Source organism: Bubalus kerabau, chromosome 5, assembly GCF_029407905.1.
Source record: "Bubalus kerabau isolate K-KA32 ecotype Philippines breed swamp buffalo chromosome 5, PCC_UOA_SB_1v2, whole genome shotgun sequence".
Taxonomy (NCBI): domain Eukaryota; kingdom Metazoa; phylum Chordata; class Mammalia; order Artiodactyla; family Bovidae; genus Bubalus; species Bubalus kerabau.
In genome coordinates, this window is record NC_073628.1 from 105,396,200 (window position 1) to 105,413,652 (window position 17,453).

Here is a 17,453-nt window from a genome sequence, read left to right on the forward strand (position 1 = left end):
CTGCTAGACAGGAGCTAAAAGTCTTCAGGGAATTTTCAAGACAGCCCAGATTGCAAGTCCACTGTCATCACTGCAAACCCTATTTCGAGTGTCTAAACCCAAATCACTGTGGATGGTGACTGCAGCCATGAAATTAAAAGACACTTGCTTCTTGGAAGAAAAGCTATGACAAACTTAGTGTATTAAAAAGCAGAAACATCCCTTTGCTGACAAAGTGATGAATAGTCACTTTGTGAAATGAAGTAGTAGTCACAAAGTGACTAGTCACAGAGTGAAGAACAGTCAAGGCTATAGTTTTTCCAGTAGCCATGTACAGATGTAAAAGTTGGACCATAAAAGAAGGCTGAACGCCCAAGAATTGATACTTTTGAACTGTGATGTTGGAGAAGACTCTTGAGAGTCCCCTGGACAGCAAGGAGATCAAACCAATCAGTCCTAAAGAAAATCTACCCTGAATATCCATTGGAAGGACAGGCTGTAGCTGAAGCTCCAGCACTTTGACCACCTGATGCAAAGAGCCAACTTGTTAGAAAAGACACTGATGGTGGAAAAGATTGAAGGCAGGAGGAGAAGGGGGTGACAGAGGATGAGATGGTTGGATGGCATCACCGACTGAATGGACATGAGTTTGAGCCAACTCCAGGAGATAGTGAAGCATTCCAGGGAAGCCTGGTATGCTGCAGTCTATGGGGTCGCAAAGAGTTGGGCATGACTGAACAACAACAGCAAACCCAAACACTAACCAGGCTCTCCTGCAGGTCTCCGCCGGGCTGCCGTCCACAGGGTTGCATAAGAGTCGGGCACGACTCAGCGACTCAACAGCTGAGTGAAGCAGGCTGCAAGCCCTGTTGCAGGTTCTTTTTATTATTCACAGCAGTTCACGTTCACAACGACCACACACCATCACCTCCTACTTAGCAGCTGAGGGTCCCCTGGTGGGTGAGTCACCTCCCAAGTTTACATGAGAGGCACTGGGTCAGGAGCCCACACCATAGCCACCATGTTCTAGGACTTCTCAACCCAGGATCCACACTGGGCAGGGAGTAGAGGGTGGGCACAGGAGAAAACGCGTTCATTTTCCCTGCAAATGTTACCTGTGACAGGAAATCCAGAACCTCCTAGTTGTGGGGGCTCTCGGCTCTCAGCCAGGTCCCCTCAGCTCACCTCTATCCTCAGCAGCAGGTGGACAGTCCCTGAGCACACGGCCAGTGCCCTGTCTCCACAACTGTCCCACCCGGGACTTCCTCTGACCTGCTCGACCCAGGATGGGGCATCCTGAAAGAGTGGGGGTTAACATCCCTAGGGGCTGCCCTCAGCCAGGAGTAAGAGACCCAGCTGATCACCCTCAGAGGGCTGTGGCAAGGGGCCTTTCAGGGGCTCCAGGGATGAAGACCACACTCCCCAGCTTTCCCTCCATCTCCCCCCACAGCCCCAGTTTGCTCCTGCCTCCTGGGGTCACTTCCCAAGGTCACTGCACACGCTGAGGTCCTTGAGGCTGATGCACTGCTGGGTCCTGGAAGAGACCTGGGGTTGCTGCTCGAGAGTGACACCAAGGGCCCAGCTCTGCTGTTGGATGTGGGAGGTGAGAAGAGGTCTGCACACCTCCTGCTGCTGTGTCCAGAGCCAGCTGCGGCCTTGGGGGCAGGGAGAGCTGGCAAGTTCTCCAGGTCACCCCATCTCCTGCAGTTGGAGGGCAGGGGGTACTGATGTCACATCAGGCCCCGGGTCCAATCCTAGACCCTCGAGAGGGCTGACCTGAGCCCTTGCCAGACCTTGTGCTAAGATCCAGACCTGGACTGGGAGGCATAGGCCTGAGGTTCATGGTCCATATAAGTGAGTCCACCTGAGGGTCTTGTAATCTTAGTCGTATTGCACTTGTTTGGGAGTCCCTAAAAATACACGTGGGCTTCCCAGGTGGCTCAGCAGTAAAGAACCCACCTGCCAATGCAGGAGATGTGGGTTTCATCCCTGGGTCGGGAAGATCACCTGGAGAAGGGAATGAAAACCCACTCCAATATTCTTGCCTGGGAAATCCCATGGAGAGAGGAGCCAGGGGGGCTACAGTCCATGGGGTCCCAAACAGTCAGACACAAATGAGTGACTCAGCAACAATACCTTTGTCAAAGGGCACTTGCCATATGAGATTCCTATGGATGCTGTAATCCGGGGTTCCCAATCCCTAGACCCCTAGACTGGTACTGGTCCTGTCAGGAGCCAGGTTGCGCAGCGGGAGGTGAGTAGCAGGCAGGGGAGGGAGCGAAGCTTTGTGTTCACAGCCGCTCCCCATCGCTCTCTCATGGGGAGCGCTGCCTCCCGTCAGATCCGTGGCAGCATCAGACCCTCAAAGAGCAGAACGCTACTGTGAACTGAGACTCGTTCACGTGAGGGATCTAGTTTGCCTGCTGCTCATGAGAATCGGCCTGAGACCAGCTCCTCTATGGAAGAAATCGTCTTCCACAAAACCAGTCCCTGGTGCCAGAAAGGTTGGGGACTGCTGCTGTAACAAAGGGCCACAGACTAGGGAGTCTTGAAAACAGCAGAAATCTGTTCCCACGGTCGAGGGCAGAAGCCTGCGGTGAGAGTGGGGCAGGCTGGAGGCTTCTCCAGGGAGGACCCCTGCCAGCCCTTCCCTCGGGCTCCGTGGCCTGTGGATGCCTCCCTGCCTCTGTCCCGTCTCACTGTGTCCGCTCCTTAACTGAGGATGCGGGGGGTGGGCCCGAGACCCATCTAGTGTCTCGGGCCCACCCTAACCCAGCAGGATTTCATCTAAACCTGCATCTTAACTGCATCTTCCGAGATCCTTTTCCCAATGTCACTCTCACAGGCGCCATGAAGAGGTCCTAAGGCATCTTCTGGGGGACACGATTCACCCCACTATCTCATGCTGTTCAGAATCTGCCCGCCTCCCCCCGCCTTCCCTCTCAGTGTCCAGATCGACAGCGAGGACTGAGTCTCAGTGGCCTGAGCACGGACGTGGGGAACCTACAACCCCTGGCTTGCCCGTGCTTGGCCGCGTGGGAGTGGCTCTCCAGGATGTTGGAATGGGGGCAGGGTGGACATAAGGCTGGAAAGGGGACAGTTTATTGATGTGAGTGCTCACCTTTGAGTGGGGTGGACCATCCAAAGGAGGTGGCACCTCGTACAGTTGGGGCAGCTCCCTTCAGAACAGTGTGACAGCGGCGGGTGGAGAGTCCCTCTCCCCCGCCCCAGGCGGAAATCTGAGTGGCACTCTTTCAGTTTTACAGGAGTCACCTCTTGGGCTCCCGTGGCCTGTGGGCGCAGAGTGGGCCACGGAGACAGACGCCTGGTGAGGGCAAAAGGACCGAGGCTTCCTGGGACCAGGGTGGCCGCTGCTCCAGGAGGTGACTGAGCAAGCAGAAGTGCTGGCTGGGGACAGGAGAGGTGGGTGGGAATGGCTGATCACAGCCCCGGTTGGAGGCACTACGGCACTGACCGTGGCTTCTTCCACTAAATTTCGCTTTTTTTGCTGCTGCTGCTGTGAAAGACACCACCTTGGAGGACCAGTGCCATCCCGGCAGACGTGAGCGCCATGGGGGTGACTGCCTGCCACTGTCCCGCTGTAAGGGCAGCACCCCCGCTGCTGCCCCGAGCACCCTCTGGAGCATCCAGAGTGCCGCTCAGCTGGCAGGCAGGCAGCCTGAGGGTGGGAGTTGGTGAAGCCCTAGCCTCTCCTTCAAAAGGACAATTTGGGGCCCACTCCCCAGGGCTTTGCAGGGGTCCCCAGGCCAGTCCAGCACCTGTGCACTTGCCTTCTATGTCTGTGTCCCTCACCCCTGCTCCTGTGTCTGGGGTGTCACCCTCTGTACTGGGTTGAACAGTGACCCCCAAATTCACTTCTAACCAGAACCTCAGAATGTGACCATATTTGGAAATAGGGTCTTCACAGCTGTGATGACTTAAGATGAAGCACACTGGATTACAAGGCCCCAAGTCCAATGAGAGCTGCCTTTACAAGGAGAGGAGGGACACGCAGAGAGGTCACATGATGACGGATGCGGCGACAGGGTGATGCATCCACAATCCAGGGGTGCCGGCAATGGCCAGCAGCACAGGGAGCTGGGGAGAGGCCTGGGGCAGGCTTGCCATCAGCCTTCGGGAGCCCAGCCTGCCCACATCTGGGTCCTGGACACCTGGTCCCCAGAACTCTGAGAGCACCAGGTTTTCTTCTTTTTTCTTTTTCTATTTTTTGGCTGTGCCTTGCAGCTTGTGGGATCTTACTTCCTCATCAACCAGGAGTCAAACCCAGGCTAAGGTACCGCAAGTTTAGAGTGCTGATCGCTGGGCCAACCAGGGAAGTCCCTGAATTTCTGAATTTTAAGCCCACCAGTCTGTGGTACTCTGTAACAGCTGCCCGAGGAAACATCTTCCCCCAAATAAACTCCCTGCACCAGGTCCTTGTCTCAAGCCATGGCCCCCAGGTGTGGGCTCCGCCCAGTGGGCAGGCTGTCAGCCTCACAGGGAGGGAGAGGGAAGGGTAAGTGGGGATGGAGGGAAGCTGAGGCTCTGTCCCCTGACACTGCGGCCCCTCCAACCTTGGGGAAGAGCTGGTCCAGCTCTCAGGGAAGCATTTGGGCATTTACCCAGACAACACAGGTGTCCCAGCCTCCGCAGGAGACCACGGACAAGGAAGCCCAGGTGGTGCTAGTGGTAAAGAACCTGCTGGCCAATGCAGGAGACACAGGAGATGTGGATTCAATCCCTGGATGGGGAAAATCCCGTGGAGTAGGAAATGACAACCTGCTCCAGTATTCTTGCCTGGAAAATTCCATGGACAGAGGAGCCTGGTGGACTACAGCCCTTGGGGTCACAAAGAAAGTTACCAGTCCCCATAGACAGAGTCCAGGCCCACTCCCTGCCACCCCACCCCACTCCCAGCCTGGGTGCCCCTGCAGGAAACACTGCCCCCCTGCCCGACTTGGCTCCTCTCAACTGCAAATCTCCATCCACCCCTGGCCTTCAATCTGCTCAAGTCAACAGCACCAGCACAGAACTGCATTTAAAGAGCATCAGCCCTTCCCATCCCTCTTTCCAGCCCTGTAAACACGTGGGCAGAAATAGCAGCCTGCAGGCTAGAGGGAGTGATTGCTGGCTTTGGAATCAGGAGAAGTCTCCTGCCCGGGCGGGCCTCACTGCGTGGGTGCCCATGGCAGTCACAAAGCCAGCTTTAAATAGCTCCTGTGGGTACGCGCAGCAGAAGGAGGGCAGCCTGGGAGTGGTGGGGACAGTGTGGAGAGGTGGCGCCGGATGGGCAGGGTCCTGGCAGCAGAGGGGTGTTGGCTCACCAGCTTCTGGAACCAGGTAAGGACAGAAGTTCCAGAAATCTTGGACCCACCTGTGTGGCCACCAGAGGTCCCAGGGAAGGCAGGCCTTGGGGCAGGACCCTAGGTGCCAGGGGTGCTGTGATCCAGCTCAGTAGCTTCAGGGTACCAGCTGGGCCTGGACATCTCATCCCCAGGCCATGCTCCACCTTCCAGGAGGAGGGCGTGGTGACCCTGCTGGGCATGCAGGCCAGAAGGTACCCATCTGGGAGGTGGAGAAAAAGGTCTCACTGTCCTTATTCTCAGAACTGGCCGGGTATGGCCTGCCACCCCCGCTGTCCGGAGTTGGCCCGGGGCCTCTGTGTCCAGACTTTGCCTCCTGCTTTCTCCTGCTCCCACATGGGTCATGCTAGGGTCTGGTGGTCCCACTCCCTGGCCGATCCCGCCCCTGGGATGACCCTGCCCAGCCCTTCAGGCCAGTCCTTTAGAGCAGAGGCCCAGAGGGCAGCCCTTCAGGAAGGCGTCTTCAGGAGGTAAGGTCTTCAAGCTGAAGGTGTGGGCCCTGGGAAGGTACAGGCCTCAGACACGGCTGCTCCTGTGGGAGCCCGCTGTGGGCTCAGCTGGCCTCGGGTCACTCAGCCAGCTCAGCCTGCCCATGGTGAGGGTCCCCAGCACCTGCCCCCAGAGCTTGGGGACACTGCACATCCTGGGCACGTGTGCTGGCTGAGGGCAGGTGGCCCAGCAGGCACCCTTTCTGATTCCCACAAAGTCACCGCCACCCCTCAAGGTGGCTTGGGGAGCACCTCAGGCCAGTGGGGTCATGGCCTGGCTGCCACCTGATCATAGCAGGGCCCTGGGCCTTGCATTCCCAACCTTCAGTAGACAGCTCACCCACAGCTTCCCCACGGTTGCCTCTGTTCCCTCCAGTGTGACAGCCTGCTCTGCTCTGGTGTGGGAGCACCTGGAGCCCTTCTAAGAGCAGTGGCCCTGTCACCCTGAGTCCCTGGTGGCAGCAGAGGTGGGAGGGGCTGGGCATTTGTGGGGACTCGGTGGCCACTGTTGTCCCATCACCACGTTCAGAAGGCACTATGGTGGCACCTCACCATGAACCCCAGGGACACCTTCAGCCCCTACATCTCAACCCGGAGCCCCTCTGTCCCAAACCTGTGGAGCCCACAGTGGAGGAGGGCCGTGCAGGCCCCAGGAGAGGAGGCCACAGCCACAATGTGAGGGATGGCCAAAGGCTCCGTTTTATTTCATGCTGGGACCCAAGGCCCAGGAATGCCCTTCCCATGGTCTCGCGAGACTTGAGCACCATCCTCACCCGGCCTCCTCCCCCTCCCTGGTCCAGACCCACAGAGCCAGTCGCTGAGTCAGGATCTGTCTCCAAGTTGACGTGAAGCTCCCAGAGCCCAGACCCAGAGGCTCCTGGGTCAGGCGTTTGGGCTGCTGGAGAGGAGGTGTCTGCAGACCGGGTCCTGGCAAATGTGGGGTCAGAGCCTGGGAGCGCTGAGCGAGACCGAAGCTTTCCTCTCATCTCATCTGGCCCGTGGTCCTGCCTCCTCTGAAACACTCAGAGCTGCCCAGGATCCTTCCCCCAGGAGGTCCTGGGCCAGTGAAGCCCCCCGTGGGCCTCACATGGTGTATGCGGCCCAGTAGATGACGTTGACGGCGGCAAAGGCCGCGGGGAACACAGCACGGGCATAGATGTCAATGGTGTCTGCGTCGATGGGCTTGAGAAGCCCACGGAGGCCCCCCTGGCCCCCCTGCTTCTTTGTCTCCCCTGTCTCCACCTCCACAGACCTGTAGGAGCCCATGAGGTTCCTGGGCACGCGGCATGGCCGGCGGGACACAGCTAGCTCCTGAGTAACGCCCGCAGCGGAGAGAGAGAAGAGCACAATGGCATTCTTCACGTCCATCTGCATGGGGAGGGGGCAGGCTGAGCACCAGAAAGCGGGGGGCAGGGACCCCAACCCAGCCAGGAGGGGGGACCCAGACCCTGACAGCAAGGGCAGGAACCCAACTCAGACAGCTGGAAAGACCCCAACCTGGCCAGCAGGGGGACCCCTGACCCAGCCAGCAGGGGGGACCCCAACCCAACCAGTGGCTCCACATAGCAGGAGAGAGGGGGGCCGGGCTGAGCGCAGGACAAAATGCCCCCCACCGTGCCGGCAATGCTGGCCCTTGGCGGTGCTGGGGGAGGGGCTATCCTTTGCCCTGCCCAGCCTCACCTCAGCCCTCTGCTCCTTAACCTTGACCTTGGCCTTGGCCTTGGCCTTCTGTTTCTTCCGGTAGTCAGCATTGAAGTGGGCAAAGGCATACTCCACCAGGGCGGCGAACACAAAGACATAGCAGATCCAGAAGTACACGTCCAATGCCTTGATGGCCGATGCCCGTGGGAGGGAGGAGCGGGCACTGACCATCAGCGTGGTCATGGTCAGCACTGTGGTGATGCCTGAGGGCGCAGAGGGTGCCGTCCCTGGAGCCCTGCCACCCCACCCAACCTGAGTGCAGGTCAGGCTCCTCTTACCAGGGCTGGCCTAGCCGGCCTCTGCCCCAGGATGTGGGCCAGTGTTTAGGACGGGTCCAGGCCCGACTCCCACCCTCCCACCTGCTTCCTCGAAGGACAGGCCAGGGCCTCTACCTAGAGACACCCTGGCGGGCACTGCTGCCTGGCTGATCCAGAAGGAGACCCAGGACATGGCGACCAGGAGGACGGAGGGCATGTAGGACTGGATGATGTAGACGCCGCGGTTCCTCCGCAGGTGGAAGTGCAAGCTGAGTCGGGGGAACTGGCCGGCTGCCGGAGAGCACCCCCAACAGCATCAGCACCAGGCCCACCACCCTCAGCAGCACCAGGAGAGGAGGGCTGGGGGAGCGGCCGGGCCACTGCCAGCCTCCAAAGGAAGGAGGGCCCTCGTCCCCACCTCCCAATAGCCTGATGGGTCAGGAAAGGGTCAGCCTTGCTGCAGGGCCACCAGAGGAAGGAGAGGAGAGCCTAGTGTGGCTGCTGGCCCGCCAGGACCCTCCCAGGGCACGGTCCCCCACCCCTTTCTCCCCACCCTCCCCGTGCACAGCTGAGTGGCAAGAAAGAGCCAGTCTGGGCTCACTGGCTCCAATGAATGGGCAGCAGGAGTGGGAAGGGGCAGGAGAGGCCAGGAGACAATGTACCCCCCAGGTACCCCCAACCCCTCCAGATATCCCCCAAACCCTGGGAAGCAATGAAGGGCCGAGGAGCAAGATGGAGGAAACTTGACCCGGGCTTGCACTGCGGCCTGTCCCGAGCAGCTAGGCTAGGTACGGCCTGCACTGACCAGCAATTTTCTAGCTACAACCTCGGGGCCCTCAGAGCTGACTAGGGGCCCCATGGAAAACACTAGAAAACCAGCAGCAGGGCTCACAGGAAGAGACCACATTACCCGACTTGAAGTTCATCAGCTCTGTGGTGAAGCGGTAGCTGGTGATGGTGAACTGGGCCAGTTGCAGCTTGTCCAGCCCATGGATCTGCTCCTGGTTCTCGGACCAGTAGTAGACGATGTCCTCGGATGAGTAGCCGTCTGCAGGAGAGGCCGCAGATGGGCTGCAGGGCCTGGCACCCCCTCCCCAGCCCCTGCAGCTCCCCTCCTCAGCCCCTGGTGGCTCCTACAGGACTGCCCTGACTATACCAGGGTTCAATACACAGAGACAGGGAACAAGGAGCCTGGGGCCACACGTGGGGCCTTGGAAAGGTGGGCAAGTCCAGAGGAGCTGGCAAAAGTGCAGGCCACCCTTGCCAGGTGGCCCACAGGGCCTGCCATACTGGACAATGACATAGGTATCTGTCTCATCTGGGCTCTGGGGCCAGCTGTCACAGGCAGGACGCTGACCCAAGGGAGGAGGGCCAGGCTGCTCCCTTCTCTTCCTTATGCTTCTGCTGCCCATCTCCACCCCACTGCCCCTCTCCCACGCCCCGTCCTCTCCCCCACGCACCCCCAGGCCAGCCCACCCCTCCCCCAGTGCCCCAACTCCAGTGCCCCACCCCCATCCCCCACATGCACCCCACCCCATCCCCCCAGCACCCCCTGCCCACCTCCCCACCCAGCCCCCTTCCCCCACCTCCAGTGCCCCGCCGCCCCATTGCCTTCTGCCCCGCACCCCCCCCACCCCCTGCAACCTCTCCCTCCCACTGGCAGGCCAGCCACACTCACAACTCTCCAGGTGCAGCATGCACTCCTGTTCGTCCATGGGATACTTGGCCAGGTCCATGTCGCAGGCCACCGTGGACGTGATTCTGCCCAGACAACGCCAGTCTGCCTGGGTGAGGCCAGCCTAGGGCCACCGGCGGCTCCCCTGCCCCTCACGGCAGAGATGCCCCTGCATACGGCTAGTGGGACCTTGCTGCGGGGGCAGTGGCCAAGCTGCCTCTGGTTTTGTCAGCAAGCTGCTGACATCTGGGCAGAAACTGGCCACTTTACAGATATTTGTGGGTCTTGCTTCAGGGATCAATAACTGGATTTTGTTCACTTTACTCATCCTTCAGAACACCTAAGTCAGGAGCCAAGAATGCAGGTCCACCCTGAGCGTCCTCCCCCCGCCTATCACTGGAATGGCCTCAAGGTGTCTCCACTGACCCTGCAGCCTGTAAAAAGGCTGATTTTCCAAGAGAATTTAGGTTTTTGTGTAAATCTCCTGATTTTTAAAATGTGGGCGATTAAGTCCACTTTTAAATGGCATGTATCAGAAAACAAACAAACACACGTACACGTGTGTCCACAGCAGCACAGCTGTCCATTGATGGAGGAGTGGATACACAAACTGGTGTGTCCACACAACGGAATGTGGCTCTGCCATAGAGTTAGGAAATTCTGATAAATGTTACAGTACAGATGAACCCCGAAAACACTACACTAAGTGGGAAAAAGCAAACACGATAGGTCACGTGGCATAGGATTAATTTTGTGTGAAATGTGCAGAATCGGCAAATCTATGAGCTGGAAAGCAGATTGGCGATTTCTGGAGCCAGGAGGAGGGAAGGGGGTGACTGCTGAGGGGGACAGGGTCTCCTTTTGAGGGTGAAGTGTGTTAGAACTGGCTGGAGGTGGTGTTTGCACTCCGTGGGGAGTGTACTAAAATCACAGAATTGTTCACTTTTAAATGCTTGATTTGGTGTTATGTGAACTTCACCTCAATTTAAAAAGAAAAGGGCACGTGTTAGCCAAAAAGCAGCCTGTGCTGGCTGCTGGCCAGCAACCTCTGCTTCCTGCACAGCTGCTGGTTGTTGGGGATATAAATACCACCCCGTCCCCCCAACCCCACCCCCAGCTCCCAGCGGCGCTCGCGGGCAGCCCACCGGATGCTGTAGAGAATCACCCCGTCAGGCTGCAGCCGGATGAGCTTGTTCTCCACTGTCACATCGTGGAACCAGGCAGACTTGGCGTTCACGATGAAGGTGTCCGGGAGCCACAGCTTGTCCACGAAGCGGCTGTCCAAGCCCAGGGTCTCATTGGTGTGGTTGTAGGACAGCCTGCTGTCGCGCCAGCTCTGGTGCAGGAACACCGTCATGGTGTACTCCTGGGGGCACAGAGGCCCGGCCGTCAGCCCCTCCGCTCCCGGGGACACACAGCCGGGGCAGGGCCGGGGTGCTGACGGGACCTACCATGTTCACCTCTGAGATGTGGTCAATGCTGGCCACCTCGATGGCGAGTGCCACGTTCACAGCGGGGCCTGCGAGGAAACAGCAGGGTTGGAGGCAGGTTGGGCTGAGCCCAGGCCCCAGCATCCCCGAGAACTCGACCAGGCCAGCAAATGCCCCTACAGGCAGGACAGGGGACAGCTGGGAGCTTGGCAGGGAGGCTGTCTTGGTGCAGATCTGCCCAGGCCTGAGCAGACTCACCTTCCCAGCTGGCTTCCTGGGGACTGGTGCTCTGATGCACTATTGGGGACCCAGGGTCTGCCCCAGCCCAGAGCCCAGCAGGGTTCACATCATGGCCACACCCAGGGTCTGCCCGAGTCCGGCAGCCACTCTCACCTCCAATGCCAGGCCGAAAGTTGCGAGCGTAGCCTTCTATCAGGCCGTCCAGGTTGGGGAGCCAGGATATCTCCAGGTTGGAGCCAACATAGTCGCCAATGTCATTCATTGCCCTGGAAACGCAAGGTCCGCTCCTCACAGGCAGGGCACCAGGGACAGAGCCTGTCCTGGGCAGCTAGGCTAGGAGTGGACAGGGAGAAGGCCCTCCGGGGACACAGGGACCCCTGGAGGTGCAGGACCCGGGACTCTTTGACCTCTTCCCCCACCCCCTCACCCCGGCCCTGAGGGTGGATGCCAGGTCAAGCAGAGGCCCCAGCCTCCCTCCATAACCAGCATGCACCTCCACTTCTGGGGTTCCTCAACAAGTTGGCCTTGGGGGACCCCACAAAGAGCACATGGCTTCTCGTTCAGCTCTGAGGGCCAAGTGTCCTGTAGGAAGTGATGGGAGAAAAAAAAAATGTGTGACCAGGAGGCTAAGGGCTTGGGAGAGGGAGAGATCCAGGGCCGGGCTGGGGCTTGTGGGGAGGCCATAGTCTGGCTTCCAGCTCTGTCCCCTCCTAGGCAGGCCCCAGAAGTCCCTAAATTACCATGTGCCTCTGGGACTCAGCCTGACCCCGGAGCAGATGTAGGCCGTGTCCGCTGGTTCAGGTGAACCCTACCGTCAGCCAGTGCTGGTGATATCTGTCCCTAGGGATGCCAGACAGGGACCCACACACACAGGCATCTTGTGGCCTGGACATGCTGACTGCCGGATGTCCCAATGGCTCTGCTGGCCCACCTCTCCTCTGCTCACCCATCCTCTTGGGAACAGTGCCCCCCAGATTCATATTTACCCAGAACCCCAGAATGGAACCCTAACGGGAAATAGGGACTTAACAGACATTATTAATTATGATAAGGTCATGCTAGACTAGGTGGGCTCTAAATCCAGGATGAATATCCTTACAAGAAGAGGAAATAGACGTCCAGGGAGAAGCCATGTGCCCACAGAGGCGGGTGTCTGAGTGATGAGGCCACAAGCCAAGGGACATGGGGGACTCCAGCATTCCCAGGGACTGGAGAGAGGCATGGACAGACTCTCCCAGCCCTGCCAACACCTTGGCTTCAGACTCCTGGCCCCAGAATTACTGGAGGATAAATTCCTGTTACATCCTCCAGCTTGCAGCCACTGTTACAGCAGCCATGGGACCCTCAGACCCCCCTCTTATTCTGGCCCACCGTGGGGGAGTGGTATTTCTCCTAAACTGGACAGCCAGAAGGAGGAGGGACATTTAGGAGCAACCCTCGAGTTTCCGTCTGAGTCACTTCCCTCCCCTTGAGCAGAGAAGGCCTCTTGGTCACCTTGGCCAGAGCCTGGCCACAGCCCAGGGGAGAGGGAACATGACTGGCCAGGTCTGGATGAAGGTTGCAAGGAGCCTTGAGGCTGTTCCCCCCTGTCCCCGAGTCAGGTGTGGCCGCATGCCTGGGTCCCCACTCTGGGCCCTTCTGGCCACCTTGAGAAGACCCCTGGCCCCAATGGGCCCCCTCAGGGCTGCTGCCCACCCCTCCCAGCTCTGCCCTCACCCCAGCACCCCCAGGCTGCCAGTGCTTCCTGACTTTCCTCTCCCATCTCCCCTTAGAAGCCTGCTTCACCCTCCAGACCTTGCCCTCTGCCCCGACTCCTTTCTCCAGCCCTAACTCTGACCATACCCGTGTCTTCAAGCTGACTCCCCCCACTTCCACTGACCCCATCCCTCTCCTGGTCCTGCTCTTGGCCCTGCAGGAAGCTGCCTGGTCACTCCTGTATTCATCCACCCTTCATCTGGCAGGCGAGACCCTCGGTGCCGCCCTACTCCAGGGATGTGGCTGAGCCAGGCAAGGGCAGTTGTGGGTCAAGCCCAGCATGGTCAGTGTCCATGAGGGGTGACAACTTGAGGGCTGTGAGTGTGAACAGAGTCACTGAAAGGTGAGGTCAGGAGTCCTCTGACTGGGGAGACAGGGACAGCCACCCCCCACCGGCCCCCTGGGGAAAGTGACATCAGAGCTCAAAGAGAGAGAATGGGAGTCTCGGGGATGGGAAGAGGTGGGAGGCAGGACTCCACATGGGGGGCCCTGGGAGGGGCCTGGAGGGCGGCAGGAGGCATTGGGCAGAGAGTGGAAAGGGATGGACGGGGGGGGGGGGGGGTGGCAGGGGGGGACTGGTACTGGTGAGGGAGGGGCTGGGGAGTGTCCTGGAGATAAACTGGGGGCCTGTTGTGGAGGTGGGGGAAGCTGGGCTGAGTTGGCCAGGCCGTGGAGACGGGAAGGGGCCTAGTCCAGACCAACGGTGGGGGAGTGGGGGAAGAGAGGGGCTGGGAGCAAACTCGGATGCAGTCCGTGGGGCTGAGCAACCCACTGGACCAGCCCTGAAGCCATCCACAGAGGTGGGCTCAAGAAGCCCTGGGGGCTGCCGGGGGCTTGGGAAGCACCAGGCCGGGTGCCTGTGGGGAGGCTGACTATGACAGGAGGTCCTCAGCTAGTGAGCCCCGCGAAGCCTGTCCCACCCTGCAGGCCCACGGGGTCCCTCCAGGCAAGGCTGGGTGGGGCGTGTGCACAGGGCAGGTTCTTTGGTGACAAAGTAAAAGACAGAATTAACTGAAGCCCTGATCCCTAGTAAAGCACAATTAAAAATGCAAATGGAGGTCACCCTGAAGGTCGGATATGAAGGGATTGAACAAGGCTTTATTTTTGGACCGGCCCAGATGCCATCTTGCATAGCGGCTGGCCTACCTGCAGCCAGGCTGTTAGGAGACGCCATCCTTCCTGAGCTCAGGCTGGCACACAGGTGGATACACCTGCCCTTGGCCAGGGCCCCCACATCCACTCAGGGGCACAGAGGCAAGGTCAAGGGTAGCACCCCCCTGAAGCTCACCAGAAAGTGTCAGGACCCCAGTCAGCCTCTGCCGTCTCCAGGGATGAGAAGGGAGCAGGCTCCCCTGGGTCACATCTCACTTGGGATGAGGATGGGTATTTCTGCAGCCATCAAGGAATGTGGGGGCTGGGGCGGCCCGAGGACTGTGCTACTCTGAGTCCCGGAGGACCCCGCCCACCTCCACTGGTTCAGGCAGTCAGTGGGGGTGGGCCGGGAACCGGCTCCACTGCTGGGAGCTCTGCATGGAGTTAGAAAGAAGGGACATTGACCTTGTCCTGAGAAGGGGTCTGGCCGGCGCTGGCCTAGAGCTCAGAGACACACCAGGCTCAAGCTCCTGAACGAAGCATGTGCCTTGAAATCACAGGCCGTTTCCACCCTGGCTACCCCTGGTGTAGCCAGGCCCCACCCTCTCCTGGCTTCACTTTCCTCTCTTCTCTCCTGAGAGAGAGCCCAGCCCGTCACTTGCCTGTGCCCCTGGGGACTGGAAGGGAAGGTGGGCGTAGCTGAGCGAGGCAGCAGGCGCCCCCCAGGAGCCTCCCCTGTGCACACACGAGCCCACAGATCCCTGACAGCTCTGCTTCTAGAGCAGCCACCACCGTGCTGGCACCTCAGTTACCAAGGCAAACACCACGATGCTCGCACGGAGGTGAAGGCGGGCAGGAGCCGCAGGCGCAGCTTCTCCAGGGAGACGGAGGTGCCAGCAGCTGGGGAGGCCACCCACTCAGGTGTGCAGCCGGCAAGCTTAGGAGGCCGCTGTGTGAGCCGACCTTCAAACTCAGGGACGCATGGCCTTGACCCAACACACAAAGTCTGTGAGGCTCACCCCCTTCTCATCCCACCAGAAACCCTGGGATCTCGCTTAGTAGTTGCAGCAGAGAGGCCCTTCCGTCAGCCCCACGGTCCACCCCCACAGTGCCCCGGTGGCAGGAGGTGATAAGGAAGTGAGGACACTGTTCCTCTCGTTTTCGAGTGGAGGGACACAGAGCAGATGGGAAAGGAGACCTGAATGGACGAAGGCCCCCAAAGCCTGGAGGTTCTTGTCCCAACTGGGGCCTCAGCCTTCCTGCAGGCAGACAGGTCCCCCTCACCCCACAACCTAGGATCCAGATGGGGCCAGAGTTCAGAACACTGTAGACTGGAGAAGGGTGATATGAGGCACTTATGGACTTGGTTGGGGGAAAGAGGTATTTGGAGAATTTTCCAACAGCAAACATGTAAATATGCCCCATGAGTAGCATGAATAAAGATAAAATGAGCAGGGCAGGCTTTGCTGCCAGGTGAGTTTCGGTGTCAAACTTGGGTAAAGACTTGGGAGTTCAGAGCAGCTTGTATTTCAGAACTGGGGCTACAAGACTGAAGGCTTGAGCCAGCAGCTGACCCCTCCCCCCCCCCCCCCCCCAGCTCCCAGCACATCTGCCCATGGCCACACCAGGACACTTTGTCCTTCCTGGGACCATGAAACAGAAGAAGAGAGAGGAGAACGGCCCATCGGGCTTGATAAAAACAAGGCATGGGACGGGGGCCACATCAACACTGCCTGTGACCTCAGTGGGATGTCTGCCTCTCCAGCCAGACCCAGGCCCTCCTGACTCTACACCAACCCAGCAACAAGGAAGGTGTGACCACACACACAGAGAGCCATGCTACATGTTGACCGAGCACCTACAGCCAAAACACAGGTCAGCATTCAACCATTTCTAGCTTTTAAAGTCTGGGGCATCAGCTGGTTGACCACAAAGTCTGGAATGCTGGGGAAAGGGATGGGGAGAGCTGGTTTTGCTCTGCTTTTTCTGCAGTCCTTGCACCCAGCTGATTTTCAAAAGGGCCCCTCAAAGGTGACCAGACTCAGTGCTCAGGACACTGGGTGACCCGGGGCCCACATCAAGTCCAGCCTGCAGAGATGCAAAAAGCGAGCTGGGACTGCACTGGCCCTGGGAGCCAGCGAGGGAGCCCCAGCACAGGGACCTTTCTTCTTAGCCGCTGCCCTCTCTAGGGCAGACAGGGCGCCTCATCCGCTCTCCTGACAGAATTAAGGAGAAATCTGGAGTCTCTCTCCTGCCAAGGGCAGCTGGCTCCCCCACTCGCATTCTCTAGAGTTGGGTGGCATTTGAAATGGCCCCAGAAGGGAGACCCACAACCAGACCCGCTATGAGGACGCGCCTTCGTGTCCACCCCAGACTGCTAGCTGCACGGAAGCTGCTGCGGGGAGCGATGCTGTCAGGGGAAGGGGCACAACCTGCTCCCCGTGTTCTCAGGACCCCTCCTTTCTTCCATGCTGAGCGCTCAAGCCGCGCCTGGAAGGACACCAGCCAGCCAGGGACCGGCCAAGTGGCGGCCGGGGCCGAGGAACCCGAGCTCAGCAGGAGAGCCCCGGCTGGGGAGGAACGGAGAGCTGCTGTGACGCCCTCGACCGGCCCCGCGGCCGGGTTCAGCACCGGGACGGCGGACAGCACCGGGGCAGCCGGAACCTAGAACACGCCGCTGCCCGCGCCCAAGGGCATCGTCGCGGCGAGTTTGGAGAGAGGAGGGCCGGCGCTGGGAGAGTCGTGGAGGAGGGGATGGGGGCAGACACGGTGGGAACCGGTGGGCGGGGGACAGACCGGGGCCCTGAAGACCAGGGTTCGCGCGGGGCTCCATCTCGCAGCCCGGGCGCGGCGGCGCGGGATCCGCACCGAGGGCGGCCGCAGGGCGGACCGGCTCTCGCTCACCTGGAGCCGCGGTGCTGCGCGCAGAGCAGCAGGAGCGGGGGCAGCAGCCAGGCCAGCTCGTCCATGGCCTCGGCTGGCGGTGCGCTGGGCCGGGGGCGGCGCCGGGGTCCGGCGGTCGCGGGCGCTCGGAAGTTGCTTCGCCGGCTGCCGCGGCGGCGGCACAGGCGGGTGGAGAGGGAGGGCGCGCGGCGCGGGAGCGAGGGCGGACGGAGCGCGGAGCCCAGAGCCGCCCCGCCCCGAACCGGGCCGCGCCCCCCGCGCCGGCCGCCCCGCCCCCCAGCTCGGGCAGCCCCGCCTGCCGCGCCCTGCCCCCTCTGCCAGCCCCTCCCCGAGGGCCGCGGTCCCCCGGGGGGTCTGGCACGCCCCGTCCGGTCGCCACTGCCCTTGTCGACCACAAACGGTCCCTCCGCGCGTCTGTCCGGAGGCGACCCAGGCGAAAGACCCGCGTGGACGCGGCCTCCCGCTGCCGGCCAGATGCCTGCGGACTGACGGGCGCGGCAGGACCTCCGCCCTGGGAAAAGTTGGAGGTCGGCTATTTGTTGGGTCACGGTCCCCGGGAGCAGGTTCGG

The 17,453-nt window shown here is 60.2% G+C and overlaps 1 protein-coding gene across 3 annotated transcripts; it reads right to left on the reverse strand.

The window, feature by feature from the left end:
- Window positions 1–6,366: 6,366 nt before the first annotated feature.
- GABRD (gamma-aminobutyric acid type A receptor subunit delta) lies at window positions 6,367–17,058 on the reverse strand. Of its 3 annotated transcripts, none has more exons than XM_055583624.1 (10): window positions 16,885–17,058; window positions 11,287–11,399; window positions 10,915–10,982; window positions 10,609–10,829; window positions 9,467–9,549; window positions 8,699–8,836; window positions 7,924–8,079; window positions 7,511–7,734; window positions 7,083–7,198; window positions 6,367–6,757 (listed from the first exon to the last, which is right to left on the reverse strand). In XM_055583624.1, exons 1-10 carry the CDS (start codon window positions 16,947–16,949, stop codon window positions 6,403–6,405), a joined length of 1,539 nt encoding a protein of 512 aa, XP_055439599.1. In that variant the 5' UTR covers window positions 16,950–17,058; the 3' UTR covers window positions 6,367–6,402. The 3 variants fall into 3 exon arrangements, with proteins under 3 accessions (XP_055439599.1, XP_055439600.1, XP_055439601.1); XM_055583625.1 differs by having other exon boundaries at window positions 11,287–11,715; window positions 16,885–16,994; XM_055583626.1 differs by having other exon boundaries at window positions 6,623–7,198.
- Between the last annotated feature and the right edge of the window lie 395 nt (window positions 17,059–17,453).